Here is a 19,745-nt window from a genome sequence, read left to right on the forward strand (position 1 = left end):
AAAGAGTTCTTTATCTTTATCCCACAACAGTTTTCGATTCTTGGGAGTAATTTTGACTCAATTTTGACTCAATTTCCATGTGTCTTTGATTTACAGAACAGCATAGGCTCAAGTTGCAGAAGGCCTGTTCCACTCTCCAGGTGACCTCTTCCGTCAGTAGCTCAATGTGTGGAAGTAATAATCTGATAGTGGTGGTTTTGGATGTCAGGTACTTACCTGGTCCTGGTCCCACTCCTGGCGAGTGCTAAAGTCGTATTCCCCAGTCTCAGTGTCCCATGTGGAGGGAGGCTGAGACTCAGTTTCTGCACTGACTGCTGCGCCCCTTAAAATTTAAAGGGCCATGTCCTAATTACCAGAACTCCCACCTATAAGTCTCAGGTGTGGGAGTTCTTATAAAAGCTCACTCAGCCCATCACTGGGCTAAGTATTGCCTTACCTACTTTGTTCCTAGAGTGTGTATGCTCACCTTGTTCCAGAGACCAAGCATACTTACCTGTTACCTGTGTATGTTCACCTTCCAGAGACCAAGCATACTCATCTTGCAACTGCGTATGCTCACCTGGTTCCTGAAAGCCAAACAAACTTACTTCATTCCTGTGTATGTTAAACTGTATGCTGGGTATCCTGTGCCTGCTGAGAATCTTGTGTCTGCTATACCAGTGACAGCTTTCCTCGAACCAGCTGTGTCTACTGTACCTATCTGGTATCCAGTGACAGTCTCAGCCTCTACTGCACAAAGCATCAGTACCCACTAGACTCTCTTACTGCAACCTACTTAAGTATTAAGAGCTTTGTATGGGATGTTTGTGTTCTGCTTTGGGCCTATAATCAAACTTGCTGTTTCTGTGATCTTCAATTTAAACTACCAACTGTTTTTTTGCTTATCATTCAGTAAAAGTTTTAGAAGATTTTTGTTGTTCAGTATATCTGTTCCTGCATTTTGAATTACACACACCCTAACCCCCTCAGATTGGACATGGTACCTTTTGCTTATTTTTCTTTATGCCCTCTACAACTTTGCATGTTGAGGCAGTGGACTGTGGATTACAATTGTTTGGCTGAGAGAATTCTTCTAGACTAGAAAAGGTAACAGTCACTTTCTTGGTGGATATACTGTATCACTATTTGAAAACTCTAGGAGCATTGCTCCTTTGCCCATCCTGGATAATTCGAACCAGGAATGCCAGTCTTTCAGGCTGGCTTGAATTTTGGAGAGCACAAGGAGTTTGATCTCAGGAGACAAGGTTACCATTAAACATCTTAGAGCTTCGAGAAATCTTCTGAGCTCTTTATAGCTGCCTCCTCCTGAAAAGAGAATGGTATCTACATTTTTAGTCAGGCAATTAAACAGCAGTGGTGTATATTAATCATCAATACGGGGCTTGAAGTCTGCTAGCAATGAAAGAGGTTGCTCACATTTTAGCCTGGGCATAATGAAAGAGGTAGCTCACATTTTAGCCTGGGCCTCTACATCCGGGAGATTAGTCTCTCAATCAGGAAATCTTCGATCAAATTGTCTCAAAGTGAGGCCTTCCGGAGCTAGACCTCATGGCCTCTCATCTCAATAACAATTTTCCCAGATACTGTGCCAGATCTAGATATCCATGAGTGGAGCATGTAGATACTCTGATAGTCCCTTGGTAATCTTTTCTTCTAGCTTACATTTTGCATCCGTTAGTGCTACTTCCAAGAATAATAGCTTGTCTCAAGCAGTAGTGATCTTCAGTCATTCTAAATGATCCAGTCTGGCCCCACAGGACTTGCCATGCAGATCTAATTCAGATATCCACTGTTCCTCCACTGTCTATGTTACGGCATCAGAATATTTTGTCTCATCTTCTTTTCTTTTACCAAGATATAAAAAAATGTATATTTGATTACGTGGAGTTTTTGAAACACAGAGGTTTTTCTGATGCTGTAGTAGACACCATCAAATATTTATTAAGAAAACAGTGATGCATTTCTGAGCCTAACTAGGGCTGTTTCATCAGGCTGATGAAACAGCCCTAAATAGGTTGAGAAATGCATTGTTGATTTTTAAATAAATATTGGATTTTATCAAACTTGCTTCTGTTGTCAATGGACTCCTTTTGACTTTTGCATTGGTTCTATTTTGGATTCCTGACACCACCTGAGAGAGCACTCAGCTCTGGGAGGTGCATTTATGACATGAGTTTATTCATATCTTTTATCCATTATGCTTTAACCTGCTGTGCTGTGAAATGTGGTGTTGTGTGTTTACCTCAAAAGGAGTGTCTTTCATAAACTGAACCTATTGTCAATTACCTACTTGATCCTGATATACCCGTTTTCAGATAGCTGGACAACTGTGAGGTTCCAGTCTGCATTATAAGCACCCATTAGGTGCTCTACATATGTGAGTTTTATTTTACCTATCTCCTATCCAATGTTGTTGTTTTTTTGTCGACTTTTTTCGTAGAGGATCACCACCTGTTGACAAAGAGCTGCCTAGGCAAGACACAGACTGTGAAGTTTTGAAAACTGCATAATATCAATAGTCTGATTGGATATTTGGTATCAGTTTGAACTGGATTTTATTTTATTATATGAGAGAGTGTCCCCTAGTGGTTTCTATGTACATGTTTTTGTATATATATAACCTGTAATTTTTTAATAGTTTTTTTGGCACTCCTTTAGTATTCCAAGAATCCTTCTGCTTCTGCAGGATGGCCTAGATAAAAGTCTGTCTGTCAGTACATAAAGGGGTAAAATGTAAGCCCTTTCTGTGTTATACCATGGAAAGTTACCCAAGCTTCCAGATGGTAAAGCCTTTGTTCAGGATTTAATCACAATTCGGCCTGTAATCAAACCAATCTCTCCACCTTGGAATCTAAATTTGATTCTGTCTTGCAAGCTCCCCCTTTTCATCACATGCATGATATTGACATTCAGCTTCTTCCGCCAGGTGAGTTTCTGCTCTCTCTTGTGAGTCTCCTTACCTTATTTTTCACCAGGATAAGGCTGTGCTATGGACTTTGTATTGTTTTCTTCCTAAGGTGGAATCTTGTGAAAACATCATTCAGGAGATCACTGTCCTTTTATTATGTCCCAATCCAAAAAATTCTAAAGAGTGACTGTTGCACAATCTAGATGTAGTATGGGCTTTGAAGTTTTATTTGCAAGCTTCAAAGGATTTCAGACAAAGTCCTAACTTATTTGTCCATTTTTCAGGTCCTCACAAAGGTAAAAAATGCTACTGCTATTATTTTAGCTTCTTGGCTAAGACAGTTGATTCGTAAAGCTTACTTGGTGGTGGGAAAGTCTCTCCCTAAACGTATTAGGGCCCATTCCATTAGATCAGTTTCAACTTCCTGGATGTTCAAAAATACGGCTTCTGTCGAACACATTTGCAAGGCTGAAACTTGATTTTCCTTACATACCATTACTAAATGTTATAATTTTTATGTTTTTGCCTCTTTGGCAGAAAAGTTCTTCAGGCCACGCTGCCTGACAAATAGAATTGCCTTAACTTTTTTGTCCCGCGCATATTCTCGTGGAACCCACAGCTTGGTTATTAGATCCCACACCTTAAGGCTTGTGGATTCTCACCACCTTATGAAAGAAAATATAATTTATGTTTACATGATAAATTCCTTTCTTTCATGGTTGGTAGAGTCTACAAGACCTGCCCAGTAGTGTTTCTTTGGCGCAGTTTTGATTTGCACCTCTTTATAGCCTGCTTTTTTCTTTCCTCCTTTTCTGTTATTCTGTTATTCTCCTCTTCTCAGCTATATGTTAGACTGAGCATTGAGCAATTCAAGAAGGTGGGAGGGTTTAAAAGCTCTATTTAGGGTATCTTTGCCTCCTACTAGTTGCCAGGAGTTAAATCCCACATGTGAAGGCTTGTGGACTCTCACCACCAGGAAAGAAAGGAATTTAACAGGTAAAAATACATTATGGTTTAGATTACAAGTGGAGCGTAAAATATAAATTTTGCGAAATCGATATTTGCGCTCCACTTAGTAATACCAGCACATGCAAATGGTATTACAAGTTAGGTGCAATGTGAATTTGGCCTTGCCAAATTTAAATATATATCTATATGAATATATAAATATATATTTGTGTCTATGGGGCCTATTTATCAAAGGTCTGGCGGACCTGATCCGACAGTGCGGATCAGGTCCTCAAGACCTCGCTGAATGCAGAGAGCAATTCGCTGTCCGTATTCAGCATTGCACCAGCAGCTCACAAGAGCTGCTGGTGCAACGCCGCCCCCTGTAGACTCACGGCCAATGGGCCGCCAGCAGGGGGTGTCAATCAACCCGATTGTATATTCGATCTGGTTGATTTCCGGAGATTCCTGTCCGCCTCATCAGAGCAGGCGGACAGGTTTATGGAGCAGCAGTCTTTAGAGCGCTGCTTCATAACTGCCGTTCGGAGCTTGATAAATGGGCCCCTATATGTGCATTTACACATATTCACACATAAATATATATGTATATAAGCATATACATATATAGTTACAGGGAACACACAGTTCCCATAGACCGCAATGTTTATTCTAACAACCCACACCAGCCAACTTTAACCCCAAAAACTGCTGCAAGCAGTTTGTTTTTATTTTTAAAAAGCTACTTTTTTAGTTTTATAAAAACCTAGAATAAGTTTTGGAGCACTAATTACTACCGAGAGCTCACAATAGCAATAACCAGCCAATTGTAATGCCCAGTTATTTATCACGTGCCTGTAAACAGGCAAATTTACCCGTTTAAGGATGCGCAATAAATTAGTGCTTCACTTGTAATCTAGCCCTATCTTTTTTAGGACTTTACTTTAGCAGAAGATATCCTACTGTAACTTTAGTATGCATGTAGACAATTATCTCCCACCTAGGTACATTTTTTTATTGTTCATTAAAGGGTCAGTAAATCCATACACCTAGATTACGAGTTTTGTGTTAGAGGCTGTGCGGTGCTAACGAGCAGTTTATGCTCACCGCTCACTTACAGACAGCGCTGGTATTACGAGTTTTTACAAACCCGGCATTAACCGCAAAAAAGGGAGCGAAGAGCATAATTTTGCTCCACATCTCACCTCAATACCAGTGCTGCTTACTTTAGCAGTGAGCTGTTAAAACGTGCTTGTGCACGATTTCCCCATAGGAATCAACGGGGAGAGCCGGCTGAAAAAAAACCTAACACCTGCAAAAAAGCAGCCGGCTTTAGATAATTTTATTTAATTGTAATTAATTGTATTTAATTTAGGTAATTAATTTAATTGTAGTGTAGTGTTAGGTGTAATTGTAACTTAGGTTAGGTTTTATTTTACAGGCAAGTTTGTATTCATTTTACTAGGTAGAATAGTTATTAAATAGTTATTAACTATTTAATAACTAACTAGTTAAAATAAAGACAACTTTACCTGTAAAATAAAACCTAACCTAAGTTACAATTACACCTAACACTACACTACAATTAAATTAATTACCTAAATTAAATACAATTAATTGCAATTAAATAAAATTATCTAAAGTACAAAAACAAACAAACACTAAATTACAGAAAATAATAAAGAAATTACAAGATTTTTAAACTAATTACACCTAATCTAATCCCCCTAACAAAATAAAAAAGCCCCCCTAAAATAAAAAAAAACCCTACACTAAATTACAAATTACCCTTAAAAGGGCCTTTTGCGGGGCATTGCCCCAAAGTAATCAGCTCTTTTACCTAAAAAAAAAATTACAGTTCCCCCCCCCAACATTAAAACCCACTACCCACACAACCAACCCTACTCTAAAACCCACCCAATACCCCCTTAAAAAAAACTAAGACTAGCCCCTTGAAGATCACCTTACTGGGAGGCGTCTTCACACAACCGGGCAGAAGTGGTCCTCCAGACGGGCAGAAGTCTTCATCCAACCGGGCAGAAGTGGTCCTCCAGACGGGCAGAAGTCTTCACCCAGACGGCATCTTCTATCTTCATCCATCCGGCGCGGAGCGGGTCCATCTTCAAGACATCCGACGCGGAGCATCCTCTTCTTTCCACGGCCGACGACTGAATGAAGGTTCTTTTAAATGACGTCATCCAAGATGACGTCCCTTCAATTCCGATTGGCTGATAGAATTCTATCAGCCAATCGGAATTAAGGTAGAAAAAATCCTATTGGCTGATGCAATCAGCCAATAGGATTGAACTGGCATTCTATTGGCTGATTGGAACAGCCAATAGAATGCCAGCTCAATCCTATTGGCTGATTTGATTTTATGCTACAGCATTGTAGTGTAAAACTCTTAACTACTGACTTTTAAATCCGGTACCAGTCTTGACAGGAGAGGGTGTACCGCTCACTTTTGGCCAGACTCGTAATACCGGCGCTATGCAAGTCCCATTGAAAATATAGGATACCCAATTGACGTAAGTGGATTTGCAGTATTTCTGAGTCTGGCCAAAAAAGTGAGCGGTACACCTGTACCTGCAAGACTCGTAATACCAGCGGGAGTTAAAAAGCAGCGCTGAGACTGGCCAATGCTGCTTTTTAACCCTAATGCACAACTCGTAATCTAGGCCATAGTTTGTTAAAGCTTACGCTATGTTCCTCTCAAACATTACATTCTAACCGCATTGTTTATTTAAAAAAAATATTATTTTTAAGATGTTTTATTAAATATTACTTTTTCCAGTGTAACCGTTGGCCGTCCGTTCTCCAACCCCTCCATGACATCTTTATTGCGGGTGGTATAGACCAAATCTGTACTTCCCACATGCTAATGAGGTTACGCCCAGTTTTCCTCCCACTGAAGCTCGCTCACGCTTCTGTGTCTACAGAGCGGCTTTTTTTTTCTGACATTGTTACAGCGCATGCGTCAATGTTGTATCTATATATCGATATAATATTATTTCTAATCCGACGTTTGCAACGGTAAATCCATACAAATTTTAGAGAGAATATTTTTGTCTGCATGTTTTTTTAAAAAGACAATCAGCTTTGATTTTGAAAAATATTTTTTTGTGAATTCATGTTGTAAATAGTCTATTGATTCTTTAAATACTAACTCTGAAGATTGTCACGCTAATGAAATGAGTGTTCAATTGATGTTCTATAAATTGATTAATTTGGGCAAAATTTGGCGCGTGGTCTATTATATACGATGTTCTAAGCATCGATCGCTTCACGTGAAAGTCGGATTTTGGGCATGCGCAGAACTCAGTATAGAGGAAACTAGAAGTAAATGATGTCATCATGCGCGCATTCACTAATCTTGTACATAGCGCGACAGATATCATTACTATAGGTTGATGTCTAATTCTTCACAATTGAAAAAAAAAGCGGTGGTTCAGTCGGCGGACAGTGAACATACAAGGGGTAAAAGTTTTGCGATCAAATAAATGGTATATAAAAAAAAGTTTATAAAAACTGATGAATAAAACTTATGTTGAATACATGTTGCACATGTAATTTTGATGTTTACATTTTGGAGTTTACTGTTCCTTTAAGACTTGTGTTATTTTATGCAGGTTTTGAACTGATGGGAAGTCCTTCTGGATACTTCACAGATTTTGAAGATAAAAGACAGGTTTTAGAGTGGAAGAATCTTATCTTCTTGATAGCAAAGCGATACATAGGTAAGATCATTTTCTGTTTAGTTATCTGCTTTCTTCATTCTTATGCCACCCCAGTAATAAGGATTTCTGTTAGATAATAGGCTAAAAAACTTCATACACACATAAGTTTATCCCCCAAAAAATATACAACTGTATTACCGTACGTGCAATATAAATGCAAAATTCCAACAGATTTATTTTGTTATAAACTAACAAAATCAAGGACTGCTTAGAAATGGTTAATCTAGAAATATAGGTCAGAAGAGAGAAGGGAGTAGATCATGTGATTTAAATAAAGGTTTATGACTACTATCCCTTTGTAATAAACCTCCTATTACTCTACCCGGCATATATGACTTGTTTACCTAACCATGTTCCTCCCTTCCTGCAATCTGACTTATGTTTTCAATGTTGCACTATACTCACTAAAGACTTAGTGACAATATACTAAATAACAACTTCTCCTTTTTCCTTTTGACACGTTTGACCACTCTTTTCTCTTACAACCCCTTCATTCCATGGGTATATTTGGAATATTCATCTTATCGGTTACATCCTTCCACACTAATCCACATCAAGTGACTACTTCTCCTCTACTCTCACACTGCTTCTTATTGTTTGAGAAACAAAAGATATAGGGGCCTATTTATTAATGTGCGAGCAGACGTGATACAATGTAGCGTATCATGCCCGCCGCACATCGATAAATGCCGACAGCATACGCAGTCGGCATTTATCATTGTACAAGCAGTTCTTGTGAACTGCTTGTGCAATGCCGCCCCCTTCAGGTTCGCAACCAATCGGCCGCTAGCAGGGGGTGTCAATCAGCCCGATCGTATAGGATCGGGCAAATTGATGTCCGTGGCCTCAGGGCAAGCGGACAAGTTATGGAGCAGCGGTCTTTAGACCCCTGCTTCATAGCTGCTTTTTCCTGCGAGCCTGAAGGCTCGCGCAGAAACAGGGACATCAAACTCCATTCGGAGCTTGATAATTTGGACCCATAGTCTTTAAGATTTAGATCATGGGTTGGCAACCTATGTCGCATTTGCCATGTTTTATGCTACGTGATTTCTAATAGCACAATGTATTGTCACTGGTTTTGATGCTACAACTTAGACAACTTCCCACTCATTGTGTCACTTAAAGGGACATTATACACTAGATTTTTCTTTGCATAAATGTTTTGTAGATGATCCATTTATATAGCCCATATACAGTTGTTTTTTTTTGTTTTTTAAATGGATAGTTTTGCTTATTTTTAAATAACATTGCTCTGATTTTCAGACTCCTAACCAAGCCCCAAAGTTTTAGGAGAATACCGACGTATACCTACTCCAGCTTGCTTCTGTTTGTGTAAAGGGTCTTTTCATATGCAAAGGAAGGGGGGAGTGTCTGCTATTTCCCACTTGCAGCGGGTGCTCCAGTAACCTTTTAAACAGAGCTAAACTGGAAGCTTCTAATTAAGTTTTTAAACTGTTTTATACTGGATTTTTATATCAGTATCTGTGCATATTATTCCTTATAGTAGTGTCTATTACATGCAGTTATATGAAAATTGGTGTATACTGTCCCTTGAAAGTTGCATTGTGTTTGTACTGCAGAATGGGTAGGGTTTTGCGCCCTAGTCACTCACAGAAACACCATATTATAGGAATGTATTGCGCTGGGAGGACAGGATGAGGACCTATAGTGATGGTCACTATGTTTTTCTAACAGCAATACAGTCCTGCAAACGTGCTGCTTACAAAGTGAGCTCATATCAGACCACCACCTTTACTGCAGTGACTTTTGCCTCCAGACCTGACTCTAACTCCTCTGGTTACTAAGTAGGCTTAAACACATTCCAACATGCCACATATTGTGGTTTATCTAGCTTGATAGTGTTTATTATTATAGGTTGTACTTAAAAGGACATGAAACCCATTTTTTTTTCTTTCATGATTCAGACAGAGAATACAATTTTAAACAACTTCCTAATTTACTTATATTATCTAATCTGTTTCATTCTCTTGATGTCATTTGCTGAAGGAGCAGCAATGCACTAATGGTTTCTAACTGAACACATGGGTGAGCCAATCACAATCAATATATATCTGCAGCCACCAATCAACAACTAGAACCTAGGTTTTCTGCTGCTCCTGAGCTTGTCTAGATACACCTTTTTTTAGCAAAGGATAACAAGAGAATGAAGCAAAGTAAATAATAGAAGTAAATTGGAAAGTTGTTTAAAATTGTATGCTCTATGTGAATCAAGAAAAAATGTTTTGGGTTTTATGTCCCTTAAAGCTCTAGGCTAAAATATGCCCAGCAGTGCCTTGCACCTCAGATTGGCAGCAAAGAGATTTAACTGCACTTTTGTTACAAAGACTTGGATTCAATAAAATGTATTTTTTTTTTTTTTTAATTTATTTTTTTTAAAACAATTTTATTGAAGTTTCAGAGACAAGTAAAATGCAGGAATTGCCCATTAATAATATTAACAACAAGATATAACACTCAATATTATTACATAGAAGTTATCCATTCAGCTAAAAGCTAGGCACAGAATTGATACGTTAATGTTGGAATTCTCAGTGATATCGATAACACTGCCAATACTAAAAGGCCAACCATAACGAATGGAAACTTATGTCCTGTCAAGTGAGGTGTCAAATAAAGGTTTGGGCTGACTGAGCTAGAACTTCATTTTCTTTTTTAGTCATTGAAACATGAACTCCACTCCTGTTATAGTAAATAAATTCTAATGTCCTATAAAGACTGTCGTCATGTGGAGAATTGGCTTTTGTAATGACCACAGGTGGGTCACAGAGAGTGGATAAGGAAAGGTGTTGCAGTGGGCAAGAGCCACTCGAAATATGGGGAATATGGGGGGGGAGGAGGGCGAGAAAAGGAAGGCGGAGCCAACCCCATTTGAGCTGTATGGTGAACTTACTTAAAGAATTGTATAGGCTATAGGTACAAGCAGGGCAATAACTAAATTAAGGTGTTAAGGGGAGTGCTTTGTTTGGCATGCGTAAAACTAGTCTTCTCATAGCTGATTTCACAATGAAAACTTGTTATGTACAAATATAGGTGGACCTGTCAGGGTCCCTTAACGGAGATGAAGGGGGTGGTAAGGTGAGGGGAGATATATTAAGATAGCTAGCAGCCCTAGAATAGAGCTATGTAATAGGTATTCTGTCAGCATGGTCATATACCCGTAGGAAGTGGCTGTAGTGGTATGAGGGTATAATATGAAACATGTGCTAGTGCTGTAGTCACCTACAATAACTGTCTCCTCTAGAGTTGGTTACCCATGGATTATAAGAGCTTAAGGTAAACAAAACAAACTTCAAAGATATATCTAAATCCTTAATATCAACCAGTATTATCCTTCTAAATGCCCAAAAAACATAAAGTAAGAGGTACATCACGTAAACCTCCCTGACTAGTAACTTTTATGTATCCGGATTGCTATAGCTCACGTAACTTTAGGTGGGTATGACAAAAAGGAGATGTTCTGTTATGTAATTCTAATCATACCAGTTCAGAAACATAGTGCAAAACTAAATGAAAAATACATAAGGGAATGAGCATATACAGGACTCAGACAATGAAATCAAACATTCACAAACTTGGTAAACAAGTGAGTTATCATTATAAAACCCTTGTACAGAGGTATTATTAGGTGGCTGTAAAAACTGGCATATGGTAGTCAGGGTACCCAAATGCAAAATACACTAGTTTCCAGATGAAGTATTTTGAGCATTATATGAAATCCAGTATGAAGACCCAAATGTCCTAAGCTTTTAAAGAAACAGTTCCAAGTATAGACACAAGCTTAAGTCCCTGGGAGTCAGGAGAGGGGTTTGTGCAGATGTGTAAGGAGCCTTTCTAACCTACTCCATTTCTAGTGCATCCTGGGAGCTTTGAAGGACCTCTATGCAATCCCCGCTAGTAGAGTGGATCGTCTGCCAGGGAAAGCCACGCGGGACACTCCGCCTCTGGAACAAAGACGGTTCTGTTCCCCGAGTTCCTCCCTGAACAGCAGAGTTCAATCCTCAGTGTAGAGAGCTCACATAGGGGCCGTCGTATATGCAAGGACTCTGGGAAGCTGTAGAAGGGTGTAGATCATTGTAATCCAATTTGCCCTGGTGACGAGGCAGCTTGTGGTAAAGTAGGTATGCTGAATCGGGTCCATCGCACACACCGCTAGGCTGCATCGGGGGCCAGAGGCGAGTTCCCACTCCTCGATCCAGGTGCCGGTATCTCCTCTCTTCAGAGTCCCCTCCTTAGAGATAAACGTATGTGTGGCTGTGAAGAGCCAGCAAACAGGAGGGTCGTCTTCAGCGAGGCTAAGCGCAATTATGTCTTTCTCAGCTCCCGCCCCGACCGGCCATTCCGAGGCAGGAGCCAGGTGAGTGACGGAGGAGTTGAAATTGGCGTCAAACTGCTGAGGGGATGTGGAAGGGACCTGTCCAGACGAATCTGCCATCTTGTCCTGTCGATATGCACCATCGACCAAGGGGGGGTAAAGTATTGGGATCTTCCTCTGGTATGTCAGGGATTATCTCCGATCTGAGCAATAGGCATTGGGAAAGTATGTTGAGCTGCACATCCATGCGGCATCCCAGCATAGCCAGAGCATCCATAATCATATCGTCCATCCTCATGGTTTAATATGAGATCAGGTCCACACTCGGTGGATTAGCCGTAGAGAAAAGTCTAAACACCAGGCGTTTTTAAATCTGAGGCTTGAGGGCTTCAATGTAAAGATGATTGATTGCTCTCTATTGCAGGAGTTGCTATTTTCTGGCTGCCATTGTCTCCACAGATATCAACGTGTTTTTCTGACAGTTACTCCAGAGTGCGGACTGCTATCTCTGTTCAAAGAGCTTGTATCCTCATAGTTAGGATGTTATTTTAGGGCCATTTAGTAGCTTTTGACAATTTATTAGAGCAGGAGCTCCTAAAACGTGCGTCTACTGGGTTCTATAGTTGGCTCCGCCCCCCAATAAAATGTATTTTTAAAACTAATATCTTGCTACTACTTTGCTGCTCAAAAATTGGCAAATTTATAAAGATTTGTACCCGCGAGATCAGTTCTATTAATATCAATAGAGCTGCTTCTATCTTGCAACTGTTACTCTTCCGCCACATACAAGAACTTCCGCTGTTAAGAATACCAATATCTCAAAAACAGTTTTAGAAGCATACTAAGCAATTGAATAAAATTAGAATAAAAAACACCCTCTATAAAGCAGTCCACTCTAACACAAAAGAAAACCTCAAGAAAAATAAAATAAAACAAAACACTAGACAACCTTATCAGCTTTGACATAGTGAGACAAGACTACAAGACACGCCTACGAGAACACCCACAGCCCCTTTTTCACACCTGTGAGATTGCTGAGACAAATTCCGTTCTATCTAGCAAGACTACTTTAACATAACAAAATAAGCATGCATATATTTAACAATTACACACATTTACAGAACCTCTTTTTTTGCAAAAAGATTGGTGACGTGAGCCTAAATGAATTCTGAACATATGCACGCCTTAACAATGAGCGAGGGTTCTTATCTGATGTGGATGTGTGACTGACAGAGGAGCTACAGTGACAGTGGTCTCATCTGACATCAGATTTGGATATGAGGCTGACAGACTGCAGAGCCAGGGTTGGATTTGAGGGATAGTTTTGGGACAGACATAGAGGCATATTTAAGAAATGTCTTGCGGACCTGATCCGACAGTGTGGTTCAGGTCCGCAAGACATCGCTGAATGCGGAGAGCAATACGCTCTTTGCATTTAACGTTGCACTAGCAGCTCACAAGAGCTGCTGGTGCAATACCGCCCCCTGCAGACTCGCGGCCAATAGGCCGCCAGCAGGGGGTGTCAATCAACCCGATCGTACTCGATCGGGTTGAATTGTTGCGATTCCTGTCCGCCTGCTCAGAGCAGGCGGACAGGTTATGGAGCAGGGGTCTTTGTGGCCGCTGCTTCATAACTGCTGTTTCTGGCGAGTCTGAAGAGCTTGATAGATAGGCCCCAAAGATTTTGCAGTGCCAGCGGTCTGATCATAGGTCTGATTTTGTTTCGGGGCTGACAGGACCCGAGGCCTTATTTGATGTGGGAATGGGGCTGACAATGCAGCTGCAGGGTCAGGGCTGTAATGTGAGCATGGGGCTGAAATAAAAACTGTTGTAAAATATTAAGTCTTATGCAGTTATGTAACTGACAGAGCAGCTGCAGGACCAGAGTTAGAGTTTGAGGGCTAGCAGAGAGTGTGCATGGCCAGGATGGGATATTTGTTCATATTTGGGTATGGAGCTAACCCTTATATAATATTCTAAGGGGACTTGGATGCCAGTAATACAGTAGTACAACTGTGCAGCTCAGCATACAGTTCAACATACACATATGCACAATGCTCGCAAGTGGGGTGCTGATTGGTGTAAATACAGGAAATAGTTATCGAACACCTTGTAAAGGGATATTGAAGTCACATTTCTAATGTATTTTAAAAGCAGCAGCTAAAATATTTTGCATAAACAATTATTGTTACATAGGTGGCTCTAGTGTTAGACCAAATAGACGATTGCCTAAGGCCTCATTCATGATGGGGCCTCGCAGAGGGGCATAGAAAAAATGTGCTTTTTCTTTTTTTCCTGCCCCTGGGATGTTATTTTTTGGTAGTATAGTGGCCCTGACCATTAGCTTTCTTCCGGCACAGCTGGATATTGTAACCCTCAAAGCCTCTTACACAAATGCAAGTTCTCTGGCTGTCAAGTAGAGACTCCTCATCATCTCCTTTCTGTCTGCACCTGTGTGGAGCTGTCAGCTTTAGGATACTCAGGAGGAGGGAACACAGGCAACAATAAACATGTAAAAAGGGAAAGGGGTACTGCATTTTAAGCATGTTAACCCCTGAAACCAGAGGTTATAAGCTGCTATTAATATTTCTTAATTTCTCTCTCTCATCGGTCCCTTCTCTCATACTCTCCCTTCGAATCCACTTCTTTCTTTCTCTTTTCTCTCTTTCTCTCTTCTCCCCCTCCTCTATTGCCCCCCTACTTTGTCTCTCTCTCTCTCTCTCTCTCTCTCTCTCTCTCTCTCTCTCTCCTCTCTTTCTCTTATCCCTCTCACTAACTTCACTTTCTTCCCTCTCCTTTCTCTTACTACTTCCTCTCTCTTCACTTTCTTTTCTCTTTTCAGTCTCTCTCCCCATCCTCTCGCTTCAATCTCCCTCTCCCCTTTCCCCTGCTCTTCCGCCTCTCTCCCCCTACTTTCTCTTCTCTCAACTCTCTCTCTTTCTCCATTTTCTCTTCTTAATCTTTCTCCCCCCTCTCTTATTCTTCCTTTTATTTTTCTTTCCACTTCTCTCCTTCTAGACTCTACTCTGTCTTCTCTTATCGTCCTCTGACTTTTCACTACTACCTCTCCTCTCTCTCTCTCTCTCTCTCTCTCTCTCTCTCTCTCTCCTACAACTATTCTCTTTATTCTATTTCCTTTTTTATCTCTCCTTCACACACACTCTCTTTTCTCTCTCCCACCCTTCTACCTCTCTTTTTAATTATTACTTCTTTCTCTATGTCTGTTTCTCCCTCCACTCTCCCTCTCTTTCAACATGTCAGCATGCTATCTTTCCTCTTTTTTATCTTTTTCTTTCCCTTGCATTATTATTGAGAGCTTTGGTACAAAAAAGAGGAAAAAGTATTGTACACAACTAGGTATACAGTGCAGCACAGTATAGTCCTTGATAGGCAATAAAAATTAAATATAAGAGAAGACTCATCATATTTTAATTTTGACTAAGTCCTCTCCAACTCTAGAGCATCTGTTTAAACTAAAATTAAATATAATGGGAAATACATGTTTAGTTACAAGGGCTGATAAGGGCGGCATATTCACATCGTTTTATTTAGGTAAACAAAAAAATGCAATATTCTGTAAAGGTTTTTGGAAGCCTTTATGGTACTATATAAAGCAATTTTCATGAACATAGATCATTCAAAAATCAATAGTGTTTTATTCATAATGTGTGAAATATATCCTTTGTCTAAAGTAGTTTAACATAGCCGTGCAGTTGTAGTGAAAATAGGAGAAATATGTAATCTATATCCTATACTGCCATCTGCTGACTCTCCAGTAATACAGTTATTACAGATGTTAAAGGAAAATAAAAGTCTGTTTCATTGTTGTAAAAACAAAAGCACTAAGTACTGGGTTTTATTAAAGGACCACTCAATGCAGTAGAACTGAATAATTAACAAGTGCATAATAAAAAGACAATGATTTAACACCTACTCTTTAATTCAAATAAGCATTGGATTTTTGTCTGACAAATTTATTTTTTTCTCCGATTTTCCGGCCCCTTCTATCATGTAACAGACGTCAGCCAATCACAGACTAGTATATGTATACCCTGTGAGCTTTTGCACATGCTTAATAGAATATTATTCCCCAGAAAGTTTGCAAATAAAAAGACTGCAAAATTTGATAAGGGAAGTAAATTGGAAACTGACTTAAAATGCTCTATTTGAATCATACAAGTTTATTTTGACTTGTGTCACTTTAATAGAAATGATTGCAATATGTATCATTCATCATTTTAAAATGAATAACCTCAATAGTAAGCTTATAAAATGTATTTAATGTTTAATGTCTCTTTAATGTTTTGTAAAATTCTGTATATGTTTCCCTTTTGTGCTATTTAGTGTTTAAAACATCAGTATGCACATAAAGTACATAAATTAAGTCATATAAAGAATAAACACACTGTTACTGTACAGACACAGGGAAGAATCACCATATATTTTCTTAAAAAAAGAGTATATCTGTTTTTTTATACTTTCTCCATCTTTTCTAGAAAACACTTTGGAAGTCTGTTATTAGTCATTCATTTGTTATATACTATCAAAGTGAGTGTTTAACAGAATGTATTAACACCTTGTTGCTGCAATTTAATATGAATGGCCAAAACTTACCTCACACTGAAGCCTGCAGTGTGCACTTTAAATTCTCAGGACTCAGAAAACACACAGGAAAAAAAGTGAAAAATAAATACACATATTATAAACATGTTATATCAAAATCTAAAATTGTTTCATGTCCCTTAAATTACAATATGAAAGAAAGTGTAACATACTGTTCTGACTGTGTAATTGCTCAGAAATAAGTAACAAATTCACATGATGTCAGTTCTTTAGGTGATGCCAGTGTAAGACAGAGGGCATTCAAGTAGTCCTCATATTTTATAAGTAGTAAAATACATATATTTGTTTTCTTCCTCTTTTATTGTGAGAAAGGAATAATACATACACATTGTATGACAAGAAATAGAATAAATAGATATGCAGATTACCCGGACAATGTGTTTCTGTAAATTTATATAGTACAATAATCACAAATATCAGCATTTTCCAAACCCCACATTTCAGATACATTATATGAATTACATAATTGTGTGAAATTATAGAAATAGTAAACAAGGTAACAAACATCACTTATAGGAGATATAGCAGAAGTATAAATATAAGAATAACAGATAAAAGACAAGGGGGAAAAAAAACTGAAAACAATCTCGTTCCTCGCTTGCGTATTAATTTCAAGCAAGAGCTTAAAGGGACAGTATACACTCATTTTCATACAACTGCATGTAATAGACACTACTATGAAGAACAAGATGCACAGATACTGATATAAAAATCCAGTATAAAACCGTTTAAAAACTTACTTAGAAGCTCTCAGTTTAGCGCTGTTGAAAAGATAGCTGGAAAGCCCACTGCAAGTGGGAAATAAGACACTCCACCCTCCCCCTTCTTTTGCATATGAAAAGACCCTTTACACAAACAGGAGCAAGCTGGCGTAGGTAGCTGACGGTATTCTCATAAAACTTTGGGGCTTGGTTAGGAGTCTGAAAATCAGAGCAATGTTATTTAAAAATAAGCAAAACTATACATTTAAAAAAAAAAACTAAAACTTTATGGGCTATATAAATAGATCATCTACAAAACATTTATGCAAAGAAAAAATGAGTGTATAATGTCCCTTTTAAATATGTTGGTGTTTAAAACAAAACCAAGGTAAAGAAAACAATATTACTGTTTTTTCAATGACATCATTGCTTATATAAATTACTACAAACACTGACTGTTTTTTTAAGCTGAATTAATAACTTTGCTGCCTATTTACACAACATATAGTAGATTACAATGAAATGTAGGATATACTGGGTAACCATGATGCACAAAGGTCAGAAAGATAAAGAAGGAATAAAGAACACGGTTTCCAATATGGGAAATATTTTGAATTGTCAGCCAAATTGCAGCTCTATGAATATAATAAAAGATGTTAAATGGATAGTCTAGTCAAAATTAAATTTTCATGATTCAGAGAGAGCAGACAATTATAAGCAACTTTCTAATTTACTCCTATTATCAATCGGCTAGATTACGAGTTTTGTCGGTAAGGCTGTGCGTTGCTAACGCTCAGTTTCAGCTCACCGCTCACCTACAAACAACGCTGGTATTAAAGGTTTTTCCAACCCCGGCGTTAGCCTCTAAAAAGTGAATGGAGAGCAAAATTTAGCTCCACATCTCACCTCAATACCAGCACTGCTTACGGTAGCGGTGAGCTGGCTGAACGTGCTTGTGCAAGATTTCCCCATAGGAATCAATATGGCAGAATCGGCTGGAAAAAACCCAAAAACCTGCAAAAAAGCAGCGTTCAGCTCCTAACGCAGCCCCATTGATTCCTATGGGGAAACACTTTTAATGTCTACACCTAACACCCTAACATGAACCCCGAGTCTAAACACCCCTAACCTTACACTTATTAACCCCTAATATGCTGCCCCTGACATCGTCACCACCTGCATTATATTATTAACCCCTAATCTGCCGCTCCGGACACTGCTGACACCTACATTATACTTATGAACCCCTAATCTGATGCCCCCAACATCGCCGACACCTACATTATATTTATTAACCCCTAATCTGCCCCCCCCAATGTCGCCGCAACTATATTACATTTATTAACCCCTAATCTGCCACCGCCAACGTCACCGCCACTATAATAAAGTTATTAACCCCTAAATCTAAGTCTAACCCTTAAATAATAATTTAAATAAAACAAAATAAAATTACTACAATTAAATAAATTATTCCCATTTAAAACTAAATACTTACCTATAAAATAAACCCTAAGATAGCTACAATATAACTAATAGTTACATTGTAGCTATCTTATGATTTATTTTTATTTTACAGGCAACTTTGTATTTATTTTAACTAGGTACAATAGTTATTAAATAGTTATTAACTATTTAATAACTACCTAGCTAAAATAAATACAAATTTACCTGTAAACTAAACCCTAACCTAAGTTACAATTACACCTAACACTACACTATAATTAAATAAATTACCTAAACTAACTACAATGAATTACATTTAAATTAAATAAACTAAAGAATGAAAAAAACACTAAATTACAGAAAATAATAAAATAATTACAATAATTTTAAACTAATTACACCTAATCTAATCCCCCTAATAAAATAAAAAGCCCCCCCAAAATAATAAAAATCCCTACCCTATACTAAATTACAAATAGCCCTTAAAAGGGCTTTTTGCGGGGCATTGCCCCAAAGTATTCAGCTCTTTTACCTGTAAAAATTTTTTACAATACCCCCCCAACGTTAAAACCCACCACCCACACACCCTACCCTACTCTAAAACCCACCCAATCTCCCCTTAATAAAACCTAACACTAACCCCTTGAAGATCACCCTACCTTGAGAGGTCTTCACCCAGCCGGGCACAAGTGGTCCTCCAGAGCGGCAGAAGTCTTCATCTGATCCGGGCAGAAGAGGACCTCCAGACGGCAGAAGTCTTCATCCAGGCGGCATCTTCCATCCAGAGCAGAGCGGGTCCATCTTGAAGACATCCGACGCGGAGCATCCATCCAGACCGACGACAACCCCATGAATGATGGTTCCTTTAAATGATGTCATCCAAGATGGCGTCCCTTGAATTCTGATTGGCTGATAGGATTCTATCAGCCAATCGGAATTAAGGTAGGAAAAATCCTATTGGCTGATGCAATCAGCCAATAGGATTGAGCTTGTATTCTATTGGCTGATTGGAACAGCCAATAGAATGTGAGCTCAATCCTATTGGCTGATTGCAT

General features: G+C 38.8%; 1 protein-coding gene across 1 annotated transcript in view; it reads left to right on the forward strand.

Moving 5' to 3' along the window:
• The window catches only part of IDUA (alpha-L-iduronidase), a 287,029-nt gene that overhangs the window by 191,790 nt on the left and 75,494 nt on the right, over positions 1–19,745 (forward strand). The window contains exon 4 of the mRNA XM_053703291.1: positions 7,483–7,590. Coding sequence (XP_053559266.1) covers positions 7,483–7,590 — 108 coding nt within the window. The remainder of the gene's footprint in view (positions 1–7,482; positions 7,591–19,745) is intronic.

This window comes from Bombina bombina, chromosome 2, assembly GCF_027579735.1.
Source record: "Bombina bombina isolate aBomBom1 chromosome 2, aBomBom1.pri, whole genome shotgun sequence".
Lineage (NCBI taxonomy): Eukaryota > Metazoa > Chordata > Amphibia > Anura > Bombinatoridae > Bombina > Bombina bombina.